Here is a 13,899-nt window from a genome sequence, read left to right on the forward strand (position 1 = left end):
CCTGACTGGCTGCATCACTGCCTGGTATGGGAACTGTACCTCCCTCAATCGCAGGTCTCTGGAGAGAGTGGTGCGGACAGCACAGCAGATCTGTAGATGTGAACTTGCTATCTACACTCTGAAGCTGGGAAGTGGCCACCTGCAGAAGTACTCAGGGACCACAGTGACATCAGCTGTTGCACAAGCTCCAAAACACATCTTGGGTTCCTCCAGCTGATGACACTTATCACAGCAGTGATTGCCTGAGGCACAGGAAAGGGCTCGAGTTGCCACGTAGCACAGATGTGCAGACCAAAATTCAAGATGCCATGCCTACATTTAGCAGATTAACTATGTTAACAAGTGAACAAAAGATATAAAAATACATAGCTACAATCTACATGTTTTCTTTTTAAATTTCCTGGCTCTTTATTAAACCAAATCCTGGTGTAAACTCTTTTTCCAGAGCAGTGTTTAAACTCACAGATCTTCTTTTATGACTTGCAGGAAGCCATTGGTTATGGGAATTGTTTAATGAATTGCAACTGCTCATTATGCCGAACATCTGTGTGGATCTAATTTTTAAAAAAAATCACACTGATAAACAGAAAAAAGTGCACTTACCAAAATTTTTTCCAATATTTCAAAATGCTTATTAAACATACAATTAAAATAATAAAATATTATTATTCCAGGAGAGTACAGGATCACTCATTTACAATATTTTCCAGACTTGCTGAATATTACAGCATTATATTACATCATTAATAACTTTATGGGTAACAATCTCATAAATGCTTCATATTTCAGATGCCTCAGTCAATGTTGGTTAGCTGGTCTCTGCCAAGGTAATAGCTTAAAATGCTTGAAAATTTGGCAGGATAAGAAACAGTGGAGATAGATGTTGGGACCAGACACAACTACCAACCTCAGTTCCTCTGGGCTTAGGAAGAGGAAACAATCAACTAGGATTTCAGTCAACTTGATCACAATTGATTTGGCCACTCCAGAGACTGCTGCTGGGAAATGCATGTTTGTAGACAGGCTTCATTTTGGAACACTTACTGGTAGTATCCACTTGGGTCATGTAGCACAGTACACCTAAATGTTCATCAAGCATTATCCCAGCAAGGAGTCAGACTCTATGGAGAATAGAGATACCTTGTCAGGGGGAACTGAAAACCAGGATAGCATCAGCACTAATTACTTAACAGTGCTCCAGTATAACCATATTTTGACATTATTTCATTCCTATGGCTATAAACATCCACACACAAGTTGCAGTCTGATGCCAAACACCTGTAATCCACAAGTAGCAATACTGTCCAAGAAATAGCAGCTTTTCTCATGAGACTATTACGTCACATTCTAGCTATCTCCATCTGGATAAAATTTGCTGCAAATGACAGGAATATATGAATGCTCTGTTTGTTTTTGAAATCTCCGTATCAGTGATGGAGGCCATTTATCTTGAAGTTAACAAGCACAGAGCAAATGAAGTGGCAAATGCTTAAATGTGCAGAATGTTGAGGCAATAAGTTTCAAGGCCTGCAGCATCAGATGTGGATGGAGGAGGGATTGGTGGGTTTAATTTAACTCCACAAATGAAAAAATTTACAAATGCTGGAAATACGAAGTCCACAGGGAGAGGGACAAGTGAAGAAGAGCAACTACCACTTGCTGACCTGCCTTTATTGTGAATCATTATTCACCAAGCAGCTGCTAGAAAGAAGGGTCTCAGCCCAAAACATCGACTACTCTTTTCCATAGATGCTGCCTGACCTGCTGAGTTCCTCCAGCATTTTGTGTGTCCATACTAGTGCATATGCTGAAGGAAGATTGGAATTAAATCAGGTTTGTATGGCAGATTGCTGGCCGGACACCAGGAATATACGCCGTATTTTATAGCACAGCTGAAGAAATTGGCGAGGAAATCAAGTTACTGAGAGTGTACAATAGTCCCAAGCCATCGAAGTTAAGAGAGTATGATAGCAAGACTCTGAGAAACTAACAAAGTAGTAATAACAGGGGATTTCAATTACCCTGACATTAACAGAACGAATAACATTAGAACTTCAGATTTAACAAAATACATTCCGGAATTTTTTTAAAAATCACTTCATGAGAGCAAGAAGGGACGGAACAGTATGATGCAACAACACCAAGAGTGAAAAGGATGAAATTAAAAGCAGAAAATACTAAATCACTTAGTCTGTCATGCAGGATCAGTGGAAAGAAAGTTAACCCTTTATTAATACCGTTCAGCTGAAAGATCTTTGACATGTAATATTACGAGGGGAGGATTGTGGATATACAAACATTATGGAATGAAATTCACTGCCCAAATAAAACAATTTCCTAGACTATGAGAAAGTATTGGGTGTGGAGCAATGGTATACTCATAACAGACAGAAGGAATCAAATAACATTTGTCCTTTTCACCTACTGTAGCCTGAAAAGGTTGGACAGAAGAATACCAGTAAATGTAGTTATAGAGTTAAGAGTACTACAGCACGGAAACAGTCCCTTTGGTCCATCTAGCCTGTGCTGAACTCTTCTTCTGCCTATTCCCATTGACCCGCACCTGGAAAATAGTCCTCCATGCCCCTTCTACCCACGTACGTATCCAAACTTCTCTTAAATGTTGAAATTGAGCTCACATCCACCAGTTCCACTGGCAGCCTGTTCCACACTCAGATCACCTTCTGAGTGAAGAAGCTCCCCCTAAGGTTCCCCTTCATTATTTCCCCTTTAACCTTTGTGATGATGTTGTTCCTCTTTGCACCTTGTGATGCACTAGGCAGCAACCTTTAACATTTGTCTGATTTTTACGAGGCCAAGTTGCTCGCCTGAGCTCAACCAGGGACTACTCGCCTCAAAGTCCAGAGTGGATGACACGGCACAAAAAGTTATTCTGTGTTGCGTTTATTATACACATTATGGTTTACAAGTCACGTTAGTAGGGGTGTGGTAAAAGCAAAGGGAATAAATGACATATTCTGGCTTATTTTGTGGTAGATTGTAGCTTGGGACCACGGTGATCATATCTTTGCTAAACGCTGAGTTAACAATTATTAATGCTTCATTTCATGTTTGCTAATTGAAAAAAAAGGATCAGAATAAGGAATTCGACTCTTTGGCGTAAACATTGGAGCTGTGGGTGTGTCACACAAGCATAACAACGCCATCTGGCGACATATGTTTGGTTTTAATTTTGAATCAATTTTTTGCTGCCACACTATGACTTCTTGTTCTAGTCTCATTCACCCCCAATAGAAAAAGCCTGTTGGAAATTCCCCTAACTATACCCCTCATAATTTGTATACCACGATCAAATCTGCCCTCATTCTCCTACATTCCAGTGAATAAAGTCATAATCTATTCAACTTTTCCCTATAACTCGGGTTCTCAAATCCCAACAACATCCTTGTATATTTTCTCTCCTGTCACCTGGACATTGTGTACAGTTGTGTGGAGGTGGTGTGCGGTCCAACAAATGTGCAAATGACTCCCCTCAGGCTGCACTCCAATCACGCACATCCTTTCTACAGCCGTGCCACACAAGCTTTAGTGCACCAGTTTCTGAGAGGCCTTCCGGCTTGGATCTGAGACACATGTATGGAGTTAAAAACATTATACCTCCAGTTTGCATTCTGGGGCGAGGGCAACAGGTTGAGATATTGCACAGGAGAGAAACCTCAGCTTCCCCGAATTTAATATTAGCCATCTGCAGGCCGGTGACTACTGTTCGGTAAGCCTGGACATCTGGTTCAATAGCTCGGTCAACTGCCATTCCGGCATAGTCAACCCCTCTGTGTATGGCCTCAACGGCTGGCCATGAGAAGCAATCAGCGGCATTATTTTTTCACTTGCTATGTTGTATATCCATTGTGAACTCTGATACGTATGCCAGGTGACATTCCTAACATGCAGACCAAGGGTCTGATATTTTGGCCATCACGTGCAAGAGGGGTTTGTGGTCAATGAATGCCGCAAAATGGAGACCGTCTAGAAGAAAATTAAAATAATGGATCACCAGAAAGAGTTTGAGAAGCTCATGTTCAAACGTGCTGTACTTCCTTTTGGGGAGCCAGAGAAGTTGCCACATGCCTCTGACCACCTGTTCGTATACAGCACCCACATTCCTGTAGTTTTTTTTTAGTAATGCAGGGCGGTGGGAAATCCAATGGTGGTAACCCAAACATTTAACAGGTTTAATAATCAACCCGTGTTGGATTAAGCGCTTGGAAAGTGTGCAGAGATGAGATGTGTTCTGATTTGGATACACTGGTGACATGCATGTCTCAGTCTTTTAATACAAAGTCCATCGGCCATTGGAAAGCCTGTACTGCATTTTTCAGCCCAAATGGCATGCGCAGAAACTCAAAGAGGCCAAACGGGGTTATCACAGCCGTTTTGGTTATGACCACCGAGCACACAGGCACCTGATGACAGCCTCTAACTAAATCGACAGGAAAATATTAACTTTTGGGCTAAGTGTGCTGAAAAGTCCTGGATGTGTGGAACTGGGTACCAATCAGGGCGATGACTTCACTAAGGCGTCAGTAATCAACACACAAGCAGTAACCACTAGCAGACTTGGGGACCACGTGGAGGGGTGGAGCCCAGCGTCTATTCGACCGGTGGACAATCCTGAGTCTTTCCATGTTGACAAACTCAGCCTTCACGGTTGTCAACACCTGGCAGGCAAGATGTGGAAATGTGGTATTTGATCTCATGTTCTGTGACTGTAATGGAAAATGTGGGCTTCATGAGGTCTGAGGATTCGCCCAGCAGTTGAGTAAACTCACATGCAGTGGTGCATGTGCTGGACAGTTGTTGTGGGGAACTTAATGGGGCAGCAGGGTAACAACCCAAAGTCCCTGACACCCACAAGTCTGCAGTTCTCAAGATAGACTACACTGTAGTCCTTGGGCACACAGGAAATCTGCACTGAGCAGCGGTCTAGCCACTTCAGCCAGAATGATGTCCCATGTGTAATGTTGCCACTGAAGCACAGCGTCACCTGTCGTGTCCAAAAGTCTGGACTCTGCTGCCATTAGCAGCTTCCAGAGAGGTTTCTTCGCTTTTTGCCTTCTCATCAATAGGCGATACTGGCAGCACACTCACGCCCCTGTTGCACAGGAAGTGTCGCCCAGAACAGGTGTCCGTAACGAACAGTAGGCGACCCTGGCAGCTGGAACCCACAGTGTTCACAGACCTTCATTGTCCCGATGCGCTAGCAATGTCGAAGCTGCAAGGCCGTCAGCACTACCTAGCATTCGTATCAAAGCGAGCGTGGTAAAAACAGCAACCCAGCATCATCTGTTTCATAGCATTAGTTAGTAATCTGCTTATATTGAAGGACTTACTGACAAGGCATATTGAAGCAGGGAAACGAGGAGGAATGATGCAACACTGCTGAGCTGAGTGTAGACTATCAGCTATTTTAGCAAGCTCCCTATGGGTGCATTAGCAAGGGCTATGCAGACTGGATCAGGCATTTTCTGCATGAAAATGAAACAAAGATGGTGATTTCCCAGGAGAGACAGCATGTGGTCTATTAGCTCCAAAGACTTATCATCGCAAGGCTGAGCAAGGAGAACAACTGTTTGGCACGCTCAGACTCTGACAGTCCAGAAGTCTGTAAAAGGTGAGTTTTCAGCGATCATGTTTATCGTGTTCAGGCGGGTGCCCATCTAGACTTGCCGCTCTCGCAGCCGTGGAGTTACAGTTCTACCACATAGAAATATTGTCTTGTTGGCAGTAATTTCTCACAGGGCAAATTGAGCCTCCATTCATACGAACCAAGTTATGGCATTTTGCTCCCAAAACTCTGGCAGTTGGTTGACGTGTTCAATAACTCTGCAATCAGTCTAGAGCATCAGGGTCATTAACATAGGTGTTTGCAAATAAAATTATGTCAGCTGTTTTATGTTTAAGAAAAACTTAGCAACTCATTTACTGCACTTCAAACACTGAACATGAAGCACGGTAATAGTCCTTTACATAATTCTGTCATCATCAGACCAGCCTCTTAAAGTGAACCCCAACTCAATAATGGTGGTTGTGCATTATGTATGTTTCCACCAATTCCATTACCCTACACTGAAATGAAATGCTTCACACTTAAAGAGTGAACCAGATCAGCATCGGAGTTAGTAGAATGAGAGAGGATTTCATCAAAGCATTAAGTTTTGAGACGGATTGAACTGAGTGGATGCTGAATGGATACAATCCGGTGCCATACTGAAGGAGCATGTTTGCAGTTCGAACGATCACACGTTTAACTGTGGAACTTGGAATTATTTAGTATAGACACTGAAAACATTCAAGGCAGAGACGGGCAAACATTTAAACTCCAAAGGAATGCCGGAAAATGGGAAGAAAGTAGGAAAGGGGCATCGAGGTCGAAACTGGATGAGTTATAGAATTATAGTCCGAGTCACACAGCATCCAGACACCTCGTCCACACTGACCGATTTGCCGACAAGAGCCTTGATGTCGTTCATTGTTTAACTCCCCCCACGACTCTGACCAACCCATACCACCCTCCATCAACACAGGTTCCCACCTGCTGTGGTCCAGACCTCTCACCCCGCATCTGCCCTTGTCCCTCCCTGCAGCCGCGACCCACATCTCCGCCTCCGCAACACAAGCCCCGCCCCCAGCGTTCACTTAGGCCCCGCCCCCACCTTGCCATGAATGAACATTGTCTTGTCCCGCGCGTTCTCCCTCAGGATTTTCTCCAGGCGGAAGCTGTGCAATTTGAACTGTTCCGATCTGTACGGCGCATCGCCCTCCGCTCCCGCTCCGGCTCCAGCCCCATCCCCGTCCCCGGTCTCAGTCCTACGCCGTTTCTGCTCCGGCTCCGAACTGCGCTTTACACACTCCGCCATCTTACAACAAATCGCCGCCTTTTCCGCTCACCCAATGAGTATCAGGGTTAGCGACCTAAACCAATGAACTAGAGCATTGCTCCGCTCAACGAATCGGACGGGTGATTATTACAACTAAGGATTGTTCCCTCTACAAGTTTAGACGCAGGTACCCACTGGCGACCTCCCAGTAAGCATTCCGCCTGCTGGCCAGAATCAGAATCAAGTTTAATATCACTGGTGTATGTCCTGAAATTTGTTGGTTTTGCAACAGCAGTATATTGCAATTAGTAATAATAAACTATAAATTACAATAAGTATATATAAAAAAAGAAAATTAAATTAAATAAGTAGTCTAAAAAAGAGGAAAAATATTTAAGTAGCGTTTATTGTCCAATTAGAAATCTGATGGCGGATAGAAAGAAGCTGTTCCTGAAATGTTAAGTGAGTCCCTTAAGGCTCCTGTACCTCCTCCTTGATGGTAGGAATGAGAAGAGGCCACGTCCTGGGTAATGGGGGTCTTAAATGATGGATGCCATCTTTTTGAGTCATCACCTTTCAAAGGAGTCCTTGATGACAGGGTGGCTAGTGCCCGTGTTGGAACAGGCTGAGTTTTGCAACTTACTGCAGCTTTTTCCGATCCTGTGCAGTGGCCCCTCCATAACCAGATGGTAATGCAACCAGTTAGAATGCTCCCCAACGTAACCCTGTAGAAATTTACGAGAGTCTTTGATGAGTCTTCTCAAACTCCTAACAGAATATAGCCTTCTTTGCACTTGCATCAATATGTTGGGCCCAGGATAGATTTTCAGATCCACTTCTGATCCCTCAATGAGGACTGGTATGTTTCCTCTTTCTGAAGTCCACATCAATTCCTTGGTTTTACTGATGTTGAATGCAAGGTTGTTGCTGCGACACCACTCAGCCAGCTGACCCACCTCAGTCCTGTACGCCTCCTTTTCACCATCTGAAATTCTGCCAACAATAGTTGTGTCATCAGCAAATTTATAGATGGTATTTGAACCATGCCTAGCCGCACAGTCACGGGTATAGAGAGAGTAGAGCAGTGGGCTAAGCCTACATCTTTGGGGTGTGTCAGTGTTGATTGTCAGTGAGAAGGAGGTGTTATTTCTGATCCGCTCTGATTCTGATCTCCCAGTGAGGAAGTCAAGGATCCAGCTGCAGAGGGAGGTACAGGGAGGCCACTTTTACAACCAAATGTTATCCTTACTGTCTGGAGTAACAAACACAAAATGCTGGAGGAACTCAGCAAATCAGGCAGCATCTATGGAGGGAAATAAACAGTTAACATTTCAGGCCGAGATCCTTCACCAGTACCTGCATTCCTCCAGCATCTTGTGTGTGTTGCTCAAGATGTCCAACACCAACGACAATAGAATTAATGACTTTGTAGCCAAGTTTGTAGACGATACAAAGATAGGTAGAGGAAGCGGGAGTCAGCAGAAGGAATTAGACAGATTAGAATAATGGGAAAAGAAATGGCAGATGGAATACAGTGTAGGAAGTGTATGGTCATACACTTTGGTAAGAGGATTAAAGGCATAGTCTATTTTCTTTTCAAGAAGCAAATTCAGAAATAGAAGGTGAAAAGAGACTTGGGAGTCCTCGTGCAGAATTCCCCGAAGGCAAATGCAATGTTTCCATTCATTTCGAGAGGACTAGAATATAAAAGCAATGATGTAATGCTGAGCTACACACACAAAATGCTGGTGGAACGCAGCAGGACAGGCAGCATGTATAGGGAGAAGGGCTGTTGACGTTTCGGGCCAAGACCCTTTGTCAGGTCAGGTCTCACCCCGAAACATCGACAGTGCTTCTCCCTATAGATGCTGCCTGGCTTGCTGCGTTCCACCAGCATTTTGTGTGTGTTGCTTGAATTTCCAGCATCTGCAGATTTCCTGATGTAAAGCTGAGGCTTTATAGGGCATTGATCAGACCACACTTAGAGTATTGTGAGCAGTTTTGGGCCCCTTATCTAAACAAAGAGATACTTGGATTGGAGAGGGTCTGGAGGAGGTTCATGAGAAGTCTTCCAGGAATGAAAGGGTTAATATATAAGGAGCATTTGATATACTTGTGGAATGAGGTAAAGAATGGGGGGGGGGAGAGAATCTCATTGAACCCCATTGAATGTTGAAAGATCTGAGTAGAGTTGATGCAGAGAGAATGTTTCCAATAGTAGGAGAGTCCAGGACAAGAGGGCACAGGCTCAGAAGGCAATGACATCCTTTTAGAAGTGAGACAGGGGTTCCCAACCTTGTTTATGGCATGGGCTAATACCATTAAGCAAGGGGGCCGTGGACCCCAGGTTGGGAGCCCCCAAGCTAGAGAGCAGTAAATCTGTGGAATTCATTGGCACAGTCAGCTGTAAAGGCCAAGTCATTGGGTATACTGAAAGCAGAGGTTTGATAGGTTCTTGATTAGTAAGGGTGTCAATGGTGATGGGGAGAAGGTAGGTTAATAGGATTCAGAGGGATAATAAATTAGCAATGATTGAATGGCAAAGCCGAATTACCTAATTCTGCTTCTGTGTCTTATGGCTTTAGTGGGCTCCCTGCTGACTGTAGGTCAGATTTACAGGGACAACACCTTCAGCTGACTGGAAGACATTGCTTTCTATCCCATACAATAGTCAGATTCTTCCCACCACCAACCACCCTGTCTCATCTTCACTCACCTATCCCCTGTCAGCTTGTGCTCCTTCCACCAACCACCCTTCATTCTGGCTTCTACCCTCATGCTTTCCAGTCCTGAAGGGTCTTGACTGAAACGTCAACTGTTCATTTCCTTCCATTGACGCTGCCTGACCTGACGAGTTCCTCCAACATTTTGTGTGTGTAATTCAAGATTTGTAGCATCTCCAGAATCACTTGTGTCTGCAATGAGGGAGCAATAATAGGGCACTCAGACCTTCATGTTCACTATGAAAAACACACCACCAGATGTGGTTGGTGCAGCCTGAATCTACCCCCTGCTGGTTGCACTTCCCTCCAACCTAGATTCTGCCTCTGCTCAACTCTACCCACTGAAGGACTGGCTAGATACGTCCCACTTCAGACTCCACTCTGCTTCTTCCTTGTTGACGGACAAATTACACCTTTGATACAGCCCCTGGGGACAGGAGGCAGATAGCAGAGGCGTTGAGTGGAATCTTCCAAAACTCCAGTTACTCTGGAAAGATCCCAGAGGACTGGAAAAACATGACCGTAGTGCCATCCTTCAAATAAAAAAGGCTAGAGTGCAAGCAAAAGCAATGCAGGGTGCCACAGTAGCATGATGCTATTGCAGCTCAGGGTGTTCCAGAATTCAGAGTTGAAGTCCGGTGCTATCTGTAAGGAATCTACATGTCCTCCCTGTGGAGTGTGTGGGTTTTCTCTGTGGCCATGCACAGTCCAAAGACATACTGGGTAGGTTAACAGGCCATTGTAAATTGTCATGTGAGTAGATTACGGCTAAATCAGAGTCGTCAGGGTTTGCTGGGCGGTGTCTCTAAATAGATACATACAAAATGCTGGAGGAAATCTTCAGGTCAGGAAGCATCGATGGAGGGAAATGAACAGTAAACATATCAGTCATTTTGTGTGTGTTGCTTCAGACACTACAGTCTCAATTATGTCTCCATGACTGAAGACACTTGGGGGTGCAGTATTTGGTAACCTGCCTCCAGTATCATCCACTGTGATCAAGTGTTTTGATATGTTGATGAATTTGAATCAGGTCTAATATCACCGGCATACATCGTGAAATTTATTAACTGTGGCACCAGTACAATGCAATCAATACATGATAAATATAAGGAAAAAATGTACAGTAAGTAATATATTTACATTAAAAGTTAAGTTAAAAATACTCGTGCAAAAACATAAATAATAAAAAATGAGGCAGTGTTCCTGGGTTTGATAATCAAGGACCCCCACCAACCAGGACACATTCTCTTCTCACTGCTGACATCAGGAAGATGGTACAGGAGCCTCAGGACGCACACCACTGTTATTGCCCCTCAACCATCAGACTCTTGAACCAGAGGGGATAACTTCACTCGCTCTATCCCACAACCCATGGACGCTTCATCTCATGTTCTTGATATTTATTGCTAATTTATTTTGTTTGGTGTCTTTTGCATGCTAGTTGATTGTCCATCCTGCTGGGTGAGGTCTTTCATTGATTGTATTGTGTTTCTTGGATTTACTCTGCATGTCCACAAGAAAATAAATCTCAGGGTTGTATATGGTGACATATATGTACTTCGATAATAGATTTGTTTTAAATTTTTAAAGCAGAGGTTTCCCATTTGGCCTGGGAAAATATGGAAATCCATTATTAAAGTAATAATAGGACATTTAACAAATCTAAAGTTGGATAAGCAGCTTCAAAATGATTTTATTAAATTGTTAGACAAGTTTGTTCAAGCTCTTTGAAGATGTATCAGAGTAGGAAGAAATTGTTTTTCCACCCAAAATGTCGACAACCCCTTCCCACACTCCCCCCCCAACAGATGCCTCTTGACCCACTGAGTTCCTCCAGCAGATTGCTGCTCCATAGTCCTGCATCTGCAGTCTTTCGTATCTCCAGGAAGAAATTAATTTCTGAATTGCCAGTAACCAGGACTACAATGATCAGTGCTGAGACCTCAACTACTTACAGTTTACAGAGTATACTGTCACATTTGTGATGACATAAAAGTGGGTTATGACAATGTGAGGAGGACACAAACAGCCTGACAAGGGAAAGAGATAGATTAAATGAGGGAGCAAGAACTTGTCACATAGTGCATAATGAGGGTTATCCACTTTAGAGGAAAAGGAAATAAAATTGTAATTTAAATGGAGAAAACAAAAGGAAATTTTTTAAAACCCTGCAAATTCTGGAAATCTGAAATGAGCAGAAACTGCTAGAAACACTCAGTAGCTGAAAAGGTGGAGAAGGGATGTGTGGAACAGAGGGAATATAACTAATGGGGTGATTTCATGTGCCAATTAGAAGGCAACTGTGCTTCTTTGTGTTGTGTTGGCAAGGGTAATGCTGTGGGGCATGCCTGGTAGGTGACGCTACCTGAGAGAGAAAACCCGAGCCAAAATGGCACCAGTCAGAAATGGCCAGTTCCAGTGCAGACAGGAAGGAGAGAGTTACTGAAAGTTGGAAAATTCAGTATCGAGTCCATTGAGAAACACTTAAATACGCTCATAATCCTGGGTGGGGTGGATGCAATGTCAAATTCTCCAATGACATCAAATGCTTCACATCAATTAAAGTGAACATGCAAGTGAAACAGGCTATTAAAGGAAGCAAATAGTATGTTTGCTGTACAACGCCTCCTTTGTTTCTGGATACCTCTTGCTGCTGAATCAGGAAATAAGGAATGAATTTCAAAATATTTTTATTACAAGCCTTAAATCAACAGCAGTGAGCAAACAGACCTGCAATTAATGGCATATTTCACTGTACCACATCTCCGACCACAATACAATTAAAGAAATGTAAAAACTGAATTGGGACAATTTGGATTCAGAATGACTCTTAGATTATTGTGTCAACCACTGAATTCTATCTGGAGCTGGCCTGGCAGTAAACTGATATTCTATTCAATTATTCCCAGGACCATCAGTCAGAGAGATGTCAAGTATCCCAACAGGCACTGGGACAACACTGGTAGCTGAAGAGGGAAGAGCAAAGCTGCAAAGGGAAGGCCAGGTGATCTACACCCAGCCTGGGTCAACACAAAAACTTTGCTCAATCAGCTTCACAGCCCTGAACTATCCCACTAACCTGGAGAAGAGAACAAATAGATGAGGCTAGCTTGGGAACTGATAGCTTGTGAGAGGGAGTCTGATGAACCACAAAAGACTAGGCGCGATGATAATTAAGGAAATAATGGTTGAACAGTAGCAGCAACGAAAGGTTACAGAAAAATGTACTTATGCCTAGTCTACAGCTACATATTGTCTATAAAGAACTAAGCAATATATGAAAGGCCAATAAAGATAAAAATTAGCTTTATTTTTCACATGTACAAAGAAACATACAGTGAAATGCATCATTTGCGTCAACAACTGTTAGTCTGAGCATGTCACCATGCTTCTGCCGCCAACATAGCATGCCCACCGGTCACTAACCATAAGTCTTTGGAATGTGGGAGGAAACCCATTTGGAAACAGGGAGAAACTACTTACAGACAGTGGGAATTGAGCCTAGATCTTACAGATAGCGCCATACAGCATTGTGCTAACTGCTACACCACTGTGTTGCCCTTACGATAGGTATGCAAAGAAATGCATAAATATTTGCACTTATGGGATGAACAGCAGCAGTGACTCTGCAGACCAACCACTGAAGACAACCCCAAGTCAGGATCAGAATCACATGTCATGAAATTTGTTGTTCTGCATCACCAGTACAATACATAAAATAATAAGTTTTAATGGTTTCATTATCCATTCGGAAATCTGATGGGGAAGAAGCTGTTCCTAAAATGTTGAGTGTGTCTCTTCCTGTACCTCCTCTCAGATGATACTAATGAGAAGAGAACATATCCTGGGTGATGGGGGTCCTTAATGATGGATGCTGCCTTTTTGAGGCATCGCCCTTTGAAGATGCTCGAGAAGCCAGTGTCCATGATGGAGGAGACTGAAGTTTACAACCTTCTGCAGCTTTTTCCAATCCTGTGCAGTGGCCCCTCTATGCCTGCCGAGATGCAACCAGTTAGAATGCTTTCTGCAGTACATCTGTAGAAATACTAGTCTTTGGTGACATACAAAATCTCCTCAAACTCCTAATGAAATATAGCCACTGACATGCCCTCTTCATAATTGTATAAATATGTTAGACCCGCAATAGATCTTCAGAAATGTTGACACCCAGGAACTTGAAGCTGCTCAGCCTTTCCACTGCCGACCACTCAATTCAATAGGATTTGTGTGTGTTTCCTCAACTTCCCTTCCCTGAAGTCCACAACCAGTTCCTTGGTCTTGCTGTCATTGAGAACAAGGTTGTTATTGCAACACCTCTCATCCAGCTGATATAT

The 13,899-nt window shown here is 43.4% G+C and overlaps 1 protein-coding gene across 2 annotated transcripts in view; it reads right to left on the minus strand.

The window, feature by feature from the left end:
• Nucleotides 1–6,898, minus strand: part of dcps (decapping enzyme, scavenger) — an 81,856-nt gene extending 74,958 nt beyond the window's left edge. The window contains exon 1 of one of the 2 annotated variants that reach the window (XM_059957213.1): nucleotides 6,554–6,617. In XM_059957213.1, the coding sequence (XP_059813196.1) occupies nucleotides 6,554–6,583 (30 nt within the window). In that variant the 5' untranslated portion in view covers nucleotides 6,584–6,617. Of the gene's footprint in view, nucleotides 1–6,553; nucleotides 6,618–6,674 lie in introns of those variants that run through there. The other variant, XM_059957212.1, reaches the window with a different exon arrangement.
• Between the last annotated feature and the right edge of the window lie 7,001 nt (nucleotides 6,899–13,899).

This window comes from Hypanus sabinus, chromosome X2, assembly GCF_030144855.1.
Source record: "Hypanus sabinus isolate sHypSab1 chromosome X2, sHypSab1.hap1, whole genome shotgun sequence".
Classification (NCBI taxonomy): Eukaryota; Metazoa; Chordata; class Chondrichthyes; order Myliobatiformes; family Dasyatidae; genus Hypanus; species Hypanus sabinus.